Below are 19,602 nucleotides of genomic sequence, written 5' to 3'. Positions count from 1 at the left end.
GTGTCAATTTCTTTTATTTCCATCCAACAAGCAATCTTGAGGAATATATTTTGTACACACTAGCCTTGTCTACTGTGATAACCAAGAAAGCCCCAAAAATGCGGCCACACGCTGCTAGTTTGCTCTGCCCCCGTTGTACTTTATGCCAAATCCCCTGCGGGAATTTAAATCCCTGGTTGGACCCCATTGATTTTCAAAACACGTCAGAGATAATTGGAGCGAGCGGCAGAAGCACCGTTTTGAGTTCTCTCAATCGCAAATGAAAATTTACTACTGTTACGCGCTGTGTGCAACTGACGGCCGACAGATAGCGCTAGTTGTTGAATCAGTAATTTTCATGTAAGCAAAAACAACGTGTCAGATGGCTTTGGTATATCATGATGAATGATGAGCGACATCCTTGTTTGCCTTTTTTTAATCAATTAAAGTCCCCGGCTAGCACACAAAGGTGCGGCCGTCCGTTCTACGGGAAATAGTCGTATTACCATCATTAACATCACCAGGAAAACTGGGAATATCGCGATGCATGTACAATGTAAAATAAGATTGCAGTTAACCTGAAACAGTCGTGTCTTCTACGCACCTTATACTGCCAGTAGGCTGCCGCCATCACCCAGGGCAGACCAAGGCCGAGGAAGACGTTGACAGAGTTGCTGCCGGTCACGTTGCCTATGGCGTTGTCCGCGTACTTCTCCGACCGGGCAGCTCCTCGGGAAGCGAACAGGTCCGGCAACGAGGTTCCCAGCGCCACGAACGTGATGGCTGTCACTGTATCCTCCAGTCCGACAAGGCATCCGAAGATACCCGCCAGGTCGCCAATGACGGCCGTCAGGAGGCCGATGACGCCCAGGGACACAAAGAAAGTCAGCCAGCCACCCAGGAAGCCCGTCGGAGGAACAAAAGAGAACAGGACCTGCGGGGCGGTCCTCGTTAATGATAGTACACTTGTCTAAGGAAGTCCTAACGGGTTGGCGCAAGAGAAAAGCATGTCCATAGAACGCTATACGGAACGACGACATGAGACTACTACTACGATACAATAAAAATTCTAGAGGGCAGTTTGGACCACTAAAGTGCGATGAGGCGAAAGCCATTATAGCGCGGTGGATCTTAGCCCTCCACAACGGCACCTCTATCTCCCTCTCTTCTTTCACTCCCCCTTCCTCTCTTTCTTTCCGGCGTGGTACATGTGTCCGCGGAGAGCCCCGCCGGGGTGGTGCAGTGGTAAGACGCCCGACTACTGTGCCGGAGTTCCCGGGTTCGAACCCGACCTCGGCGGCTGCGTTTCGATGGAGGCGAAACGAAGAGGCGTCGTGTGCTGTGCGATGTCAGCGCACGTTAAAGATCCCCAGGTGGTCGAAATTACTCCGTAGCCCTCCACTACGGCTCTTCTTTCTCTCTTTCCACTTTCACTCCCACCTTCCTCCCTTCCCTTACAGCGCAGTTGCGGTGTCCACAGAAAACAAGTGAGACAGTTACTGCGCCTTTCCCTTCCTACAAATAAATCAGTTTAAATCAGTCCGCGGAGAATTCTATCCTGTAAATCAATTTCAAACGCCGCTGATGCCTGCTGTACTAACGCTTCGTAGACATCTGGGCCTGCTTCTCTTTGCTGTGTGGTGCGGCGTTCGAGGAAGCAGCAAATGAAAGGCGCCGCACGGACGCCTGGATCGGATGCTCGGCGGGGCCAGCTTCGTCTATGCATGAATCGCCGGGGGACGCCAAGACCAGTCGCGACGGTACATCGCGCACCCCTTGTCGAACACAACCAGCATTTCATTAAACGCATCAAAGTTCACCGGCGTTCTATAATTCGTTTACATGAAAGGAAAGGCGCAGTATCTGTCACTCGCGGAATTCCGCTATCATCCTCGTGGTACACAAGGGGAATTACAAAGAGCGTTTCATGACCCGGGGCGTGGCGCAATTTGTGTTGATGGGACTGTTCAGTCTTTGGAAAAGCCGTTTGATGGACAGGCATGCCGAGCCACCAAGATCGTCCAAATCTGTGTTTCAGGAGCAGTGTGCTTTGGTGAGGAGTGTATATGCTGCACGCGAAGAACCTACAAACTGGTTGCCGTACCTAGATGCATGTGTGTGCCTCCCAGAACTTTGATCAGTTTTGATGGTGCTGCATTGTCGGGCTATGCCTTTCCGGGCGATTGTCTGCACTGGTTACTTAATCTCTGAACGTCAAATGACATCATTTATAGCCATGAGTTGTAGAAGTGCACTTTTCCACTCCGACATGTATCAAGGAGTTCCTAACAAGGGCTTCCTTGTTAGTCTGCCACCTATCAGTTTTTACAAGTACATCTTGTGACAAAACTTCATCCGAAGTTGTGAACAGTAGCCGTCCTCGGAATAGGAAGCGCATAGGGCGCATTATGGTAACCCTAATTATGGCCCTTAAAAGATCCCTCAGAATATATAACGTAAGAATTGGCGCGAAAGAGTTTTAAGGCAACCTCTTGGGGACGCATGCCGCTGAAGGACAAATCAAATATTTTCTACGCACCTCTGAATTCAAACCAGGGATGCCAATGAAGAAATGCACTCTATGATCTGTGATAGATTAATGGTGCTGTAATCTGACTTGTGATATCCAGAACAGAAACAAAATAGCGGGCTATCATGCAATGAGATCTGAAAAATCTGGGCTAGCAGTAATGGGTCACAACGCACGCTTCTACATAGGTAGTTTTCTTGTTGTTTTTTATTTCGCCGTGTCCTTTTTTTTCTGTTGAGTCATCTACCGGTGGTCGGAGGTTCCTAGAAGGTGAAGGTGGTGGGTGGTGGCCTCCTTAGGGGGAGGGGTGCTAAGATGGGTGCGAGTAGGTGTTAGGTGGAGCTTCTGGAGGATAGGTGCAAAGGTAGAGGCATTTGATGACACACAGACCATGGCGTACACGCCAAATGAAGACTATTTCTGCGATACCTTATAAAAGCTAATTTACATCGTCGAATTGGTTGGTGACCTTTGGTAACTTTCCAGAGCTCCTCAATCAATGCAAATATTGTCTTCGTGGTTATAGCGGGGTACTCTTTGGACATAGGCCCACAGTGCTGCCTTGAATAAATACTGCGTGCTTGCAAATATACAAAGAATGACAGTGTTGCGCACTTGAGCATAGCAATCGAGGAAGTGAAGGAGCCAAGCACTTGAGTAGAGAATAGCAAACTGGACGCTTATTAGACGAATATGTCATGATTGCCGGACGTTATTGGCAAAATGAGAGTGAGGTAAGGCCTTACAACTCCTTTTATAGAGCTCAGTAGGTGGCGCAACAGGCAGCGACAGTTTCCCGGTAGCCATACGAGAATACATTAAATACATCCAAACATGGCAAACAGTTTCTCACCTTCCATCCAAAAGTTATGAAGTGCATGACATAGTCGACAGCTTCTGCATTTTCGATGTCGCCTCCATTGACGTTCATGGCGTCCTTGATTTGTCCTACCCAGTTTGCCGAGTGCAGCCGAAGCTTGTCCACATTGGTGTTGGTCATGAGCATGAGCCGATTCACGATGGTGTTGAATTCTGCGCCAAGAAAAGACGCAAACTATTCTTAGGCGTTGCACATGTCTTGAGACAATCGTAACGTTTGAAAGCTAAGCCTTAAATCAAAGCCTTCACACAGGACGTCTAACAATATTTGGGAGCGCAACTTTCCTTGCAGAGATAATTTACTAACACTGTAATCAGATGCTTCTATAAAAAAAAAACAACCTACTCAAAAGGCATCAAAATATTGGGTGGTGCAAATGTCGTGGCTTCCTTATGATAACTGTGTTTTGTACGTGCTATCGGCACGCCAATATTTGGCCTGGTGTCAACGCTGGGACTTTTCTACAAGCAGCTGACTTCAATTTTATCTTGGCGACTAGCTACTTCGACCTTCATAGACGAAAACCAATGGCACCACCTGAGACACCCAATAAAACTACCACCCAGGCTTCCCTGCTACCGACTGAACCTCTACCCGAACTCTCAGGCAACTATTTTACGGTACCGTTACAGGACAGACAAGTAGGATATCAGGTAAATAAGATTTTCAACATAATACCGCATTTATTAGCAGAACATAAGGGAAACGCACCTTCGTCGCTCGTGATGGTAACAGTGGTCTTGGTGATATGCCCCAGACCAGAGCCTGGGGAGGCGTCGAACAGCTCTATTTCGAAGTGTTCGTCCTTCTCGGCTTCGAAGTCGTCTACAATGGGGATCTCGATGTTCTTGACGGTCTCGCCGTGTTCGAAGACCAGCTTGCCCTCTCCGCCGTGGAAGTCCTCGCCGTCCTTGGCCGTCTGGCTGCGCGTGCGCCAGTGGACGTAAGCGGTTCCGTCGGCACCCTTAGTGCGCACCACGGCCACCTGCGCGGTGCCTACGCTCTCGCGAACCAGCAGACCGCGCCGACGGAACTCGAAGATGCCGGGCTCTGTGAGAAAGAAGACGTGGTGGGTTCGCCCCCACGAAAACGTCCATATGAAAAGAAGGCAATATTGGTTTGTTGGCGATAGATACAACAGAAACTACGCTTACGACGAAGACAAGAAGACAGGACAACACAAAAGCTTACATCGTCTTGTACTTTGGCCCTTGTATTTTGCTACAGTATGAAGGTTAAAGTTACGTGGAGAGATGCCCTGCGCTGTAGCAGTACACAGATTCCGGAGTGCAGCTTTCGGCTGCTACGTGGAACGACTACAGCCTTCGCTTAACCAGTGTGTGCGTGGGTATTGTGCGTGATCTGGTCACCGTAATATGACACCATCATCTTCTACCGTCTACACTATCTCCCAGTGTGTGCGTGGGTATTATGCGTGAGCAGGTCACCGTATAATGACACCATCATCTACCGTCTACACTATCTCCCTTTCGCTATGCATTATTTTGTTTTATTTTTCTTTTTCCATTAACGCGTAGCTATATACCACGGATAGGTTCGATCCTCCGACCTACCTGCTCTCCCTTCCTCTCCTCTCTATCTCTTCTCTGGAGGGCTGAAACTGCTGGAGGCTACAGTTTGACAACTACATTGTAAACTCAGAAACAAGCAGCAGAAGAAAGGAGAGCCCTATATTACCGCTAAGTAATTCGTGCATTTCCTTTCTTATTGTGCCTCTAAGTTCGCACTTCAGTCTTGAAGGAGGTTCACCAAAGTGCCCTGTCGTCTTTGTTGTTGAATGCCTTCTCCTTTCTTTCACTATCGTGGGATTCAGAACAGCCACTTGAGTTCCCATAGATAGGCACGAAATGCGCTACTGCCCCGCTGTACTCACGGTCGTCGTCGATGATGGTGACCTCCATGACAGACTTCCGACCCAGGGCCACTTCGGCTCCGTCTCCTCCGGCGGGCAGCGACAGCCGCAGGAAGAACGTCTCGTTCGGCTCCCACTGGTTGTCGTCCACGATCTGCACAGTGACGCGGCGCTGGGTCTCGCCGGGCTGGAAGAGCACCATCTGTCGGAGCTCCATGTAGTCCTCTCCCGCAAGGGCCGTGCCGTCGATGGTCTCAACCCTGCAGGTCAAAAGCGCATGGAAAGACTCTCTTAAAGAGTGGAAGTGGCAACTCTTGACGTAAGCCGATATCCGGACAACTGGAAGGAATATCAAGCACCGTTTTCTCAGCCTTGGCCTGGCCCTCTTTTATTTTCCTGAACGTATTTAGTATTATCGAGCATAACTATCGTCTTCTAGTCAGGTTAAGAGCAACCAAAGGACTAAAGCTTCTCTCACTGAACTCAGTGTTTTCTTGTCTTTCACAAAGCGGGTACTTACCCCTTAGTACATGAGATGTATTCGACTGTACTACGAATTCACAGCCGCATAGGGGCTTCGAGGTAATTCTGGAACCTCGATGAGCACTGTACATTTGAGAGCTTTTTCCACTTGTCTCTCCATGTAACGAATACCATTTAGAGATAATAAATGTCCGCACGCACCTGCAGGTGGCGGGACAGTCGAGCTTTCCCTTCCGCCGGATGAGCACGTCCACCTTGCCGGCCTTCTCTAGCACGGCGCACGAGCTGGCGTTGAACTCGATGGTGGCCACATTCTTGTTCTCTGGCTCCGGTACGGGCTTCAGCAGCTTGCCCTGCTCCACTTCGTCCGCAGGCTGCAAAAGCGACGCGTGCGCGCATTAGAGGTAGTACAGTCGAGCTTGTTGTAACCTGCAACGCGAAGGCCTCAATGGTGGATAGCTAGAGATGTAACAGAACTCCCGCTGAAATGTTGTGGATGTTATTTTTTATTCTGGTAAGAAAGACCTTTACTTTAAAAATTTTGCTCCTAAATTTTACCCTCTTTTCAGCAGTACGTTTTCATTCACTTTAGACTGTCATGTATTGCTCACGCAATCTTCTCTTAATGCTGAATCCCTGCACTTTTCTACTGGCAGTCCTCTAAACCACATCATTAAACTCCTCTGTCGCTGATGCACACTGTTTGCATTTTTATCCCTCACCATGAGGACTCAAACAATGGTGATCCGGACGGAATGGACATCTCGGTAAAATGTGACGTTACAACTAAACATGTTTGTTCCGTTTTACCACAGCCTGCATTTGAAATCATTCACCTCGGTACATGAGTTGCAAAGCTGGTGAGGCTAGTAAGTCACAGCGACTAGACCTCTTGCGGGCCGGGCCGCCTTTAGAGGGTGGTCCTTAAATAAAGCAACTCCCTTGGTTTCTCATTCTTCTATGGGGCCCATACCAGGAGAACGCTTAAGAACAGCAGACAGCCACTAATCAAACATCAGTGTCATTCATTTTATTATCCCATTTCGAGGTGAATTATATATTTTTTTTCTTGCCAATGTGCGCACGCTTACCTTTGTGTCTGCCTCGTCCTGTGCGGCCAGTGCGAACATCTCCCGGACTTCCTGGTCGAGTTTCTGCGGTTGGATTGAAGAACGATAATGTTAAACTCCCACAGTTCACTTCGGGTACTTTGCAAGCTGCAAAACATATAAAAACATGAAAACCACTGCATTTGCTGTGTATTCGCCCTCAGGAGACATTTTTTTATAGCCTTTCAGTTACTTTCACTTCGTCTTTCTCGCTGCTGGCATTTTCTGAAGTGGCACATATAACCACTATGGGGGATTGGTAATGGTTTCTCTCAGTTTCATGCATGGTGCTTCGCTTTTTTCACCACCTTCCGCGCACCAAGCGGGCTCGAAAAGCGCATCTTCCATCTTTTAAGATCATCTCTGGCTTCCAGCAGGCTCCAACCTCCACCTACGCACAAGCCGAAGTCTCCCGACATCACAAACCCACGGTAGAAGTAAACTGCGCGCATAAGGCCATCCAATAGCTGAAGCTGTGAACAGGACACGCAAATGATATGCAGAATAAAGCGTTAACGCATACACCATCGCACAAAACGCATTGGTCGCCTGTAACCTTTTTTCCCTGGTTACCACTTGCCACGGAACAAGACCGGTAAGTCTGCGTAAAGGTTTAACGCTTGCCTCCCAGTCATTTACCATCAGTTATCTTTTGTCTTCGCATTACATACCCTATTCACACCTATATCTTCTTCTTGGTTTTAACAACACGAGTTAATCAACTAACGTTTGTTCCCTGACCCACTCTGCCCTCTCCCAACCATTAACGTTAACTTCCGTACCACGCTGCACTGCCCCCATTTATTCTCAACCCTTTTCATTAGCATTCACTTTTCTGCGCTATACTCGAGTACTCGCAAGATAGAGCAGTTATAATAAGAAGTGAATAAAACAGCGCTGCAGAAGATGGGACAAGCGAGAGACAAACACATGCACTGTACTAGAACCCAATGGTTTATCGCTACAGGTGAGGCAGCATATAAATGAAACGACCAGAGTGAAAAACGAGAAACGGAAACCACACAGACCACAGAATCTGGTTGAGACGAAGCAACGTCCCTAATTAATATACTCATGTTCCATGAACAATAAAATTAATGCATGTGTCACCTAGACTTATACGTATTGCAAGTCTCAGAAATGAGCCTCGAGGTCTCATCTTTATATCGGGCGATGATAGTGGTCCAATTGAGATTCGCTTCGCAATCATTATACTCTGCGCAATGCATCGCAATGTGGCTTCTGCGTGACTTATTCTCTGTATCTTTTGCATGTTCGTGTAGTCGACAATTGAGACATCGTCCCGTTTAGCCGATGCAAAAATGGCCTCATGACGTCGGAATCTTGTAAACAACACCAACACAACAGTCTACAAACTTCTTCCTGTGCTTCTTCTGGCTGCCTCTTTTCTTGCTTCCATCGTCGTTCAGACGTTTGTACAATCCTCTCAATTTATTCTTGGCCGGAAAAAACAACCCATTGCCCGCTTTGCTGATAATTTTCTTTAGATTGAGTGAAACGTTGTGCACGTGCGGCGCTGTTTTATTCTCTTCAATATGTACCAACCAGCCCGTATACACCCTACTCTGTTATAATACTTTCCGCTCCTAGTTATGTCGTTTCGCATAAACTGATATTCACCTATCACCGTCAGGTCCGATTTCGGCGCTTGTAAACGTACACGACGCCACTACTCACGTGCTGCAGCTTCTCGTTGATACTGGGCCTGGTGCGTCGGGCTCCCGTCAGGTCCCGGATGGCGCCCACCCGGTACCACATGCGCGTATGGTGCTGCTGCTCGGCCAGCTTGGCCGCTGCCAGGCAGGCCGCGTCCTCATCCGTCAGGCCAGGGTGCTTGCGGATCTCCTGCAGAATCGAGGAAGCCAGTTTTCTTTTCACCAAGAAAGAAAATGCGTAGTAACTGTCGCCCTTTGGATTGACACTCGAACCTCACCGCGAAGAGGAGTGATAATTGAAAGAGTGAAAGAAGGAACAGGTGCTGCGGCAGAGAGCTCCGGGTAAATTTCGACCACCTGGTGTTTCGATCGCCAGTTTAACGTGCTCTGACATAGCACAGCAAGCGGGCATCTTTTTATTCTGGCGCTCTACGCGGCAGCAGCATTTGACCATCGAAATCTCGTGCACAGCTGCCGATTCCACAATGACATTCAAGCGCATATATGGCGATAATCGGTGTCGGTACGTATGTACTTTTGCGGTGACTACACAAAGACGAGTAGACTTCAATCAAGAAAGTAATTACTAATTACCATGCACCCGCGCGCGTTCATTCGGCTACATAAAAAACCCAGACAGCTGTTCAGGAATCTTCTCGGCTGAAGAATATCTCGCGCCAATTTTGTGTTCGAAACCGAATCCCGATCTCTGCGGCCGCTTTTCGGTGGAGGCGAAATGCAAACCGCCAGTGTGCTGTGCGATGTCAGTGCGCGTTAAAGAACCCCAGTCGAAATTTCCGAAGCCCTCCACTACGGCGTCCCTCATGGCCTGAGTTGTATTGGAACGTTAAACCACACAAACCAAACCAAACATCAATTTATGCCGCCAGTGTTGAAAGTAGTAGAGGTATTTTTAAACTTGTTGAACGGGTACCATTCTGTAATTTAAGATCCATCGAAAACTCTTTGTGGCGAGTAGTACAACATTTTGTTGACTCGTTATTGTTTCTACCGTTCTCTGGAAGACTGTACGCCATGTCAATACACTACACTATCATTCGTGACGTCACTATGTTCAAACCGTTCCGGCTGCTCTGCTGCCACTAGGCGCTGCAGTGACGTCATTCGTTACGTCAATGCACGCTGGCCAATCAGTGTGGCACGGCGTTACGATGACAACGGCATTGCAAGACAAGAAACGGGACCTTAAACAGCTGCCGCCGTAAAAATGAATGAATGAATGAACGAATAAAGCGAATCCGAGGACTCTTGGTACTGCATTCAGTCGAAGTAAACAACGTATAGCCGCATGGAATGGACGACAAAGAGTAATAAGCGACATCTAGGCCTCCCTGAGGACACTGCCGACGTTTCGACAAATACTGACACGCCGTGACTGCGCTACACCCAATGTCCATTTATTTCCATATCTCTCCTCTGCATTGTCATCTACCCAGCTGAAATTAAAGGAACACGCTGAAACCCAAATAGCCAGGTCTAATTCAAATAGTCCATTTCTTGACAAAATATCTGCGCAGAATGACATATAAAAAGAGAACAGTAATAAAATAATTCGCATGCAAATTAAAGTAGAAGCTGAAAAACAAAAATAAAACATGGGATTATGACGCGCACAGAAACTGTGAATAGGCATCGTTATTCTTGCAGAGTGAAACAGTGAAGGGTGTAAGCAACCCAGAACTCCGTCGAAGTACATCACACTATGTTTTGAGGCTATGCGTTCCAGTACGTAACGGCGGAATAGTTGCAACCCACAGAGACCAATTAGAGAGACGCGAATCTTTTGCCGCCAGCGGATGAAGAAAGACTGCTAACCCTTATGAAGTCGAGCAGGTTATCGCGGTTGAGCTCGCCGTTGGGGAAGAACTCCTTGCGCGTTGCGGGGCTTCCGGGCACCGCGGGTCCGACGGCGTTGTTGGCCGTCTTGGCGACGTCCGACGTGGTCTGCAACTCGAGCTGTTTCTGTGCGCTGCGCTTGCGGGCCCCGGGCCAGAAGATACCCGTGTCTGCGGCGTAAGCCAGGAACACCTGTGGCGCGTAACCACAGACCATATTAGGTGGCATGCAGGGCCTGACACACAAAGTTCTTTTTTCAAAGAGGTATACCTTAATCGGTCAGTGTAGGATAAATTAGTTATTATTTAATTATTTTAATAGGACACTGAAGACAACCTACCGAACTTGTCTCGTAGTAAAAAATGGGTCGCTCGGCTCTTTGCGGCCATTGTGATGCTTGTGTGCCGACAGATTACCTATTTGTTACTGAGCAAACTAATATAAAAGAAATGAAAGCTTATTTTCGTCACTCGAATCAAACTCATGGTGTCAACAATGAAAATGATTTCATGACCTCCGACCGTTACTTAATGGCGGTGAGGACTTTCCTCGGACATCTAGAGAGAAAAATAAAATAAGTGACTTACCGCACTTTGCTAGTCATACCACTCACCTCACCGCACTTTGCTTGTGAAAACAGTTGCCTGCGGCAGAATTTGTGTCTAATTTTATAGCCTTTTGCAGATCAAGAAGAGATCCGCCTTTTATGTAAACGCTCTGCCCGACTGCCACCACGTGCCCAGTTGCGAGGAGTGCTCAAAATCACCGCGGAAATTTTGAATGCTGCTTATATCCCATTGGCTTTCTGTGGGCGTCGGATATCGTTGTTACGAGCGCAGGAATCATTTTATAGGTCACGTTTTGCAGCTCGGAAGAGGAGCCAGTCGTGATGAAGGCCAAACTCACGAAGAATCTGTCGGGACTGGATTTTTTTGTTTTCTTCAAAAATACAAGTTTAACTCCACAACGAGTTACGAGGTGTCCTCTGCTGGCAGTTGAGAGAACGCTAGTTTCTGATGCCGGAAAAGCTGAAGATGGTTTCATAACTTCGAGAGTCTCACTGTACTCCTGCTGAGCTAACGCCCTGGCCTGCCCATCTTACACATCTTAACTAACAGTGTTCCTAGCAGGCTACAAGCATTCAGGATCAAAATGATGACTCGCACTCACCAGCAGGGGGAAGAAGAGCAGCGTCAGGATAGCCTCCCAAAGCTCGATAACGTCGGGACTAGAGCCCCTCAGCACAACAAGCATCCACACGTAGGCGAACACGCTGAAGAACGCCGTTATGGCAAACACCTGCGCCAAAGAGGAAAGATATGCACCAATACGCACACCACGCTGAGCAGACAGCTGATCACATCAAATGAAAGCACATAGACCATGTAATACGGAGAGCAGAAGGGACCACTTGGTTTCGAATGACCATCTTTTTGGTCACAAAAGCAGTATTTCGTGATTGATTACGAGGCCAAAATCTCCCGCAGTCTCCCGGATTACTCCTTTGTTTTGAGACTGGAGGTCCTGGCAGGATACAGGGACGGATTTATGTGCGGCTATTGGAGAGGTGGTTGGGCAAAGTTGCATGTGCACAATAGGTTTCGTGTACGTTCTTCGTACCATAATGGAGGCGCTAGGCAAGAAAACGCGTGGCTACGGTTAGAGCTAGGAAGCAAGTAAATGAGCATCCTTCCCATCCCCCTCGGAAAATATCATGACCTACCCTGAGCTAACGCTTTCTTGCTTGCCGTATCAGCAAGGCTTCCGACCACTGATATTCCTGCGCATTTAAAGGCTGTATTTGTATTGCAGCTATGTTGTTCGAACCTTCACTTTCGAGCTTTTTTTTTTTTTTTTTTTTTAACCGAACGATGGTCAATACAATGTGACAGAAGAATTCTCAGAGTTAATTTCCGGAATAATTAAAATGAACAAATAAACATTTTAGCCCTTGCAGTTACAATGCGCATAGTTTTTGGAAACTCAAGAGGCAGTAGCTTTTCCAGAATAATTCGCGTGGTAAAATTATTTTACCATGTACACCCACCCGTGCTCCGAGATAGTCGCCCTAATTTCCAACTCAGTCCGCGCTATCACGCAGGCAAGTCGGTGGTGGCCGCGGGACGAAATATGTGCAAAGCAGGTGTTCCGTACGACGTCTCTATTATTTTGGAACCCGAAAGTTTCACTTCATCTAATTTATTGACTTCTTTTTTTTTTTTTTCTAGTCTTCAGCTTCGATGTCTGGGACTCTGATCGTAAGAAAATACCGATGGCTGAAAATACGCGAAGTGTACGGACTCATCAAGGTTAAAAAAAAAAAAAAAGCAAGCTAAACATCATAAAATTAAAGAATGATGTCCCACAACTGGAGTTTTTCTATAAAAATATTTGTTTTCTCACGGCAACGTTCTAATAGGATATTTTGTTCTGATAATGCAACTTTGGTATGAAATATTTTCGTGTGAGTGCGTGCGTGGAAAGAGCTTCTCCTGTGTATTAGCTTGAGGGGAGAATTGTATACAAGTATGGCGCAAGGAAACGCGTCAGGTGTCTCACGCCGAGTCATCCGTCGTAGTTCGTTAGCTTAACGACCGGCGCGTCATCGGCAATCAGAGTGCACGACGCCCACCCCAAACCCGGATGTAGTTGATTTCGCAACATGTCTTTCTATAGCTGATCTCTATATGGCTCCAGCTGCATGTGGTTCACTTTATTGCACTCTTTCTTTCTTGACGTTCGAGATGCATGAGTGAAGGGCGTTTACACAAAGCGCTCAGCTGTTGACAGTTTTAGCACTGATGCTACTGGTTGTTAGATGAAGAACTTTAGAATCAAGGGCGCACTCTTGAAAATGGCAACTATAAAAACTTTTTGCGGAAGATGAAGCTTCTTTTTCATAGACCTTTTCACAATTCCTTCTACAGCTCCAACAGAGGAGCCACCCATTCATACTTTAAATACGTGTGTGTATGCTCCGTTACCTGCGCGTATTACAAGCAGCGAAAGCAAAAGGACCACATGAGAAACTTTAGATTTTTATTATATAAGAAAACAGAGTGTGGTTGGTAAATGATGACAACAGTAAGCAGTCTGCATCCCCCGGCATTCAAATGCAGATAAACTTTCGCTGTGATTCTATCTTGCATAAAAATAAAACATAATATGTTCCCTTCTACAGCAAAGCCACTTGTGATTTCCTTCAGTACGACACAGACGTCTAGCGACAGCACCGTGGTTTGAGTGCGGCACACAAAAGCATTCTGATGTACCGTATGTCACAATACACGGCCAGCAATTTAAAAGAAAAACTACAAATCAAAGGCAAATGTGATGTGCCATGTTTTCCCATCTGAGAAAATCGTTACGCTAAAGTTAATATTAAAGCATGACTAGTCACGCTCATACAATAAAATATCTGAAATGGTCACCGCGAACAAATTCGTTTCCGCTAAATGTTGTCGTTCTAGAGCAGCACAAATTGACTTGGTGTATCTTGTCATTTCGTTGTACATCTCTCCAATGTACAGAAAAAAAATGTTTAGGGACACGCACCTTGATCATGCGTATGGTCCTCGTCTCGTTGGCAGGTATGGCGATCACACACACCGCTGTGATGGCGAGAAGATTAAAGGCCGCCGACCCCACGATGGTCCCGGGTCCGAGGTCTCCGGCCACGAATCTGCAAGTTCGAGGTTTTTGTATTAAAAATAAATGACTAAAGTGTTCCAGCAGCTATTGAATATGTGATGCATATACAGTAGCTTAAATCATTTCGGCGGACACTATAGATGTCACACCTAGGTCCATCCAAAAGATTATTAAAACTCAACATTTACACAATATCTACAATGCTGTCAATCAGAAATAAAGACAGGCAAGGAAGAGTTTGCCTTCCGGAGATGGGCTCTCTTATCCGGCTTGCACCTATTCGTGTCTGTGACGTCAGATTCAAGAGTGATGATGAGCGAGGGTTTGTCGCCTGGAGAGGAGGGTGACGTACGTACCCGCTGCCGACGATCTCGATGATGGCCAACAGGATCTCGGGCGCGCTCGACCCGAGAGCCATAAGGGTCAGGTTGGCCACGGTCTCGTTCCACACCTTGACCTCTATGATGTCCGGCTGTCCGCCGGGCACTTGCGCCGACAGCGTCAGTCGCCGGGTCTTGGAGGTGATGCGCTCGATGGCGCACATGAACACGTCCGCGATGATGGCCACGCCCAGGAAGCAGTAGATAAGCCCCAGCAGGTACACGAAAGAGCGGCCGCCCCGAGACCAGCTGGACTCGTCCAGGAATGGAAGGAGCAGACCATCGGAACACGTGTAATTGTTGGGCGAAGAAGCCATGGCAATGCCCTGCGTGTGGTCTGCAGCCCTTGTCCCCACTCGTTAAGTCTCGGAGGAGGTGACAGCAGTCCTGCGTAAGTGAAAGCCAGAAAGGATCAAAATGTGCGAGGAAGAAAGAGATACGTCTGCAGGCCTTTGGCGGTTATGAACTTTAATGCGTGGATTGCATTTAATGGCTACAGTTAGAACTTTCTGTATCGGCATATCTTTGCCCGTCCATATATCTTCATCGCTACAATCTTCGACCCAGGCTGTCCTCGACATGTACTGGGTGCAAGCGGCCAGATAGAGTATACTTCTGATTCGATCACCTCCATGCGGGCCTGTGATCGCCCGTCCTCTTTCGAACATGTGGTTCAACTTAGCCGACAGAAGCAAAAATTTATGCGAATGGCTCGTTGCCATAGAAACTGGATGCTACTGTCCGAATCTTGCTTTTTTTTTTTTTTGCCATTTGTGTTGCCGTCTACCGCTCGATGCGTCCAATCTAGACGCGTGCGGTAAGCGCTATTTGTTTTCTTTCTGGAACCAAAGCACTGCAGTGGACGCACAGTGACGGACACGAGGAGCAGTAACGAAAGAACGAGCCACGAATCAAGTGACCGAACGAAAGGATTCCGGGCGGGAGTTATTGCTTTGCAATCAAGGCATGGTTCTTGAATGTGAAACAGATATACATACGAGCGAAAATAAAGCACTGAGTGAAGAGTCGCCTCATTGCTAATATAAATTAAAGGACTTTTACTGCGCAGGCCACTTTAACGCGTGCACCGTGCATTGTGTACAGTAGCCTGCATTGAACATCATCCACGTGTTTATAGCTGCCCGCTCTATTCATGGCAACGTGCATATTAAGCAGTGCATAAATCATCGTGCAGGCGGGAGAATAGGTTTTTGCCCTGGCTACCTCAGAAGGCAGGAAGTAGCCAGGGGGAAAGGAACATTTAAGCTCCGCCTTTGGAGTATGCTGTGATAGCGTTAACGGATTCCTTGCGCGGCTTCACTTGCGTATCCTCACTCGTGTACATGGCACTCTTAAAACTTTAAAACCATTTTAGGTGTAAAAAGTGCGGTGAAGTGTCCCACGGCTAACACCCTTGTGTAAAAGAGCAAGGCAGAGGTAAGGCAAGGCGGTTAAAGCACAGGGCGATCCTATTGGCTAGTGTGCGTTGCGTAGTGATGAAAGAAAGAAGCGAAAGAGGGAAGTACAGTCTGAAAGTCGCAATCCGCTGCATCAGTGTCTTGAGCACTGTGAGAGCCGCCGCGCGCTGCGGCCTCAGTAGAACAGAGCATCCGATCTCGAAGCCAAACACAGGGAATTCGCACAACGAAAAATGTTTCACCGTGAAGCAGTACTGCTCAGCATGCCGGATGTTAACCCTGGGACAAAATTACGCATTTAAGGGTGTAAAAGTACCAATCTCTTAATACTAACACCTTTATTAGGGTCTTTATTATCTCATAAATACCGCAGCATGCAGTCGTAAGTTACCCCATTATGATGTGAAAGGCTCTCCGACATAGATATAAAACCCGGCATAGCAAAGCCGTACGAAAGCACTTGCGCGGGGTAGCATGGCTGACTCGAATGAAACAGGGCTGGAAGGTTCGATTTCGCTCCCATTTGATGGACGAACCCTGCCAAATCGGTCATGCCACGTGACCGCGTGACGTCGCTCAACCCTGTGACGTACCAATGCCTCGCCATGTTAGCTGCCACCTGCCCGTGTTTTCTCGCACACGACGATGAAACCGAGAGCTGACATCATATTTCGTGCACAAAGGCTTTAACACTTTCGCGTTTACACACAGAAGAAAATGCTCTCATTGGCGGTCAGAGTCTGAGTTTTCTGCGCAAGCGCAAACGAGACGAGCAGGGTCATACAAAGCAAAGCCCCGCTCTTATATGTCGCTCTGTATATGAAGCGGGCGACAAATGTGCGACAACACCTGTCACACGCTCCGATAAAGCTGCGTAAATGGTATCTTGGTGCAAACATTTCAGCCAAATGCATTTTCAAAGCAATTTGCCACTCCTTCTGAAGTGGCACTTTGTTCCTCAAGACAACATTTTAAAAGTTGCTAATGAACTTTATTCTGTAACGCAATTTAAACTTCATAATTTTGTTTTCCAGTTTAGAAATTGATTTAACATGGGTAGGGTTTAAACGTAGTTAAACCGAGTAGACGAGTGAAAGAATGCGATCAGCTTTGTCGACTGGAGGCTTTGCTTCGTGTTCAGAACCTGACGCAAATAATGGCGTGCACTGCAGAACCACATATATAGTGGTTGTAAAACGCATCGGGTGATCAGATATACGACGATGGCTACAAAGGGTTCGTACTCTCTTTCAACGAGAATTTCCTGGGTCCAAATCCACTTTCCTCCGGCAGGATTTTTTTTTTTTTTTTTTTTTTACTGTTCCAGTGCTGTCTCTATGCTATGCTGACGAGGTCACTTTAAGGACATATATTATGTTGAGGCATGAAAAGGAAAGAAAAATAATGAGCCTCTGCCCGTACCACATAGACAGGCGACACATCGAATTGGAAGCCGGTGAGGCCTCGTGATGTACTGCTTCCACACTAAAATGCTGCTAGACTAGATCACACTACTCGCTGTCTGTCGGTTTCACAAAGCTACGACATTACGCCCTTTTTAAAAGCTCGGTTGCCTTTAGCTGGGACAGCCGGTGTAGGAACCACAAATCGTCGACAATAAATAATGTTAAAGATAATTGATCCGAAAGGAGCCAATAAACATGCCGATATGATTATTTAGCCTGAGTGAAAAATCACGCAGCGTGCACAATTAGCGCAGCTCAATGATGCCCACACGTGAAGAAAAAAAGCGAGCACTCTTCGACGCCTTCCTCTCTCTGACGTCAGGCCCCAATTCGCCGCTGAGTAGGCGCCGACCCCGTTCCAGAAGCGAGTATGCACTGACTCACTGGACCACGCGCGCTTTATGCCGCACAGCGAGAAGTGCGTAACCCCATTGGCGTCTTAATGGAACACCATAGGGCGCAAAGTAATCCGTCGCCACCATCGGGCCCTCTTAAGGCCCTTGACTCACCGGCGCTTTAATTATGCCCCCTAATTGGTCAGCTCCGCAGCAAACAGCCGTGACGTGGAGAAGTGAGGCAACGAGCAGTGCCACGTTAACGCAGGTTTTAGGCACCCATTACTGTTTGCATTCGCTGATTCATGACGAAGGCGTGCACATGTCCGTTGGGCAACTTTTGCAGCAGCTACTTTTGGCGGTAAGAGAAAGGGAGGGGGAGTTGCATCGCAAGGACTCTCTTCGAGTGAAAAATTACGGTCCAGTGTTGTTTTCCCACGTAAAATGTCTCGCTGGCGGGGTGCAAGGTACGGTCCCTGTATACTTTTTGATCCCCCAATGACACCTACTGTCAGTGAAATTCTCTGCTTTCTTGGACACCGACTGTATTTGTGAGACAACTACGGAATACTCGAAGACAGTAGTCGAGCCCACTTATAGCAAACGCTTGCGTATTGCGAACGATGGCAGAGTTGTCGTCAAATTATATATTAAGGCTCTGGCACTGCGTTTCAGACAGAATGAATAACATCATCGCGCCACTCTGTAATAACGAACGAGGAGGCTCTCAGACGCAGTGAAAAGGTGCACGCCTGCAGCTAAGACGGGGAGCAAATAGCGATTCCCAGTGCCCGTCTACGCCCCCCAAGCGAAATTTCTCGCCCCAATAAAGCAATGAGAGAGGAATTGAAATCCCACCTAAACGCCGGTAGACCGCGTCCCGAGAGGCTACAAGGTCAATCGGTGCACGAGTGTACCTCCTATGGTCGAAGCGGTTAATGTGGAAGCAAAAGATTGCCAAGTGCGAGCAAGCAGCGAGCAACGTTGAACGAGAAACTGTGGCACACGGCCGTGATCAACCACTATCGTCGGTTTTAGGCTCGCCCACCCTGTCCGTCGTGTGCGTCGCCTGCCCCGCGGGATCTCGGCCTTCTGAGCTGCTGCCGCGTGGAGGCAGCGCTCAGACAGCGTACATGCGTTGTGGTACCACAGCGAGCCTCGCCGCTATTTTCTTGCATATAGAATCAAATGCATGGATAGTGACCCCACCAGTTTCCGTGAACACATCAATCAATATCGCTAGTATCGCATTCCTAAAGCGCCTGGTCCATCGAAAGAGTCGGATCCAGAAACTTAGAAAGCGGTTTGATAGCTCCTGCTTTAAAAAAACATATGTCCAAGCTAGGTTTTTATGAAATGAGCGTCACTTTTGCCGAAATTTGGATTTATTTTCCTGCGATAGGCAAGTTCACTTAGAACTTCGGGTACAATGAACGGTATCCTCGTGACCCTCATGTTCTTTGCAAATAGACTCGACTGTATTATAGATACATTGATGGAAATGTTGCTTTTAAAGCTGGCTCTGCGATAGCACCAAGTGGCTAAGTCTGTCGTAGAAAATCAATTGGCGGGGTTCTTACAGTGATTATAAATTTAAAAGCGGCCCGAATAAACGTAACCGATTGTATTATTGTTACGGTGCAGTTTTGCGATACAAAAAAAAAAAAAAAAGTGTGTTCGTAGACAATATCCCCCTGAAAAATGTTCACGTATAGTATTCATGACTAAGAAAGCTGAATAAGGAGGCCTGTTTTCGGCGGTGTATTGGGCACGACATCATAGTTCAGAACTTCCGTACTCAAATCAACAATGGAAGTGTTTCCGAGTGATTTGGTGGACACAGCTATTGATGACACAGACCCTAAGTAACAAAGCTGTCACTCTAGAAGCAGCAGCTTAAGCAGTAGCTAGCACGGTATACACGCGAAGGCACGAAAAGAATACCGCAGGCTACGAAAAAAATAT

General features: G+C 47.4%; 1 protein-coding gene across 2 annotated transcripts in view; it reads right to left on the bottom strand.

The window, feature by feature from the left end:
* LOC146190033 (sodium/calcium exchanger Calx-like) overlaps positions 1-19,602 on the bottom strand; it is a 63,435-nt gene that overhangs the window by 5,258 nt on the left and 38,575 nt on the right. Inside the window, exons 2-12 of one of the 2 annotated variants that reach the window (XM_084604766.1) lie at positions 14,395-14,805; positions 13,943-14,069; positions 11,558-11,686; positions 10,367-10,579; positions 8,553-8,720; positions 6,837-6,899; positions 5,947-6,119; positions 5,284-5,522; positions 4,101-4,439; positions 3,363-3,541; positions 584-913 (exon numbers count right to left, since the gene is read on the bottom strand). In XM_084604766.1, the coding sequence (XP_084460892.1) occupies positions 584-913; positions 3,363-3,541; positions 4,101-4,439; positions 5,284-5,522; positions 5,947-6,119; positions 6,837-6,899; positions 8,553-8,720; positions 10,367-10,579; positions 11,558-11,686; positions 13,943-14,069; positions 14,395-14,735 (2,301 nt within the window). In that variant the 5' untranslated portion in view covers positions 14,736-14,805. Of the gene's footprint in view, positions 1-583; positions 914-3,362; positions 3,542-4,100; positions 4,440-5,283; positions 5,529-5,946; positions 6,120-6,836; positions 6,900-8,552; positions 8,721-10,366; positions 10,580-11,557; positions 11,687-13,942; positions 14,070-14,394; positions 14,806-19,602 lie in introns of both variants that reach the window. The other variant, XM_084604765.1, reaches the window with a different exon arrangement.

The sequence above is a fragment of the Amblyomma maculatum genome, chromosome 5 (genome assembly GCF_055883805.1).
Source record: "Amblyomma maculatum isolate TAMU_Amacu chromosome 5, ASM5588380v1, whole genome shotgun sequence".
Taxonomy (NCBI): Eukaryota; Metazoa; Arthropoda; class Arachnida; order Ixodida; family Ixodidae; genus Amblyomma; species Amblyomma maculatum.
This window is presented reverse-complemented; position numbering and strand designations above follow the sequence as displayed.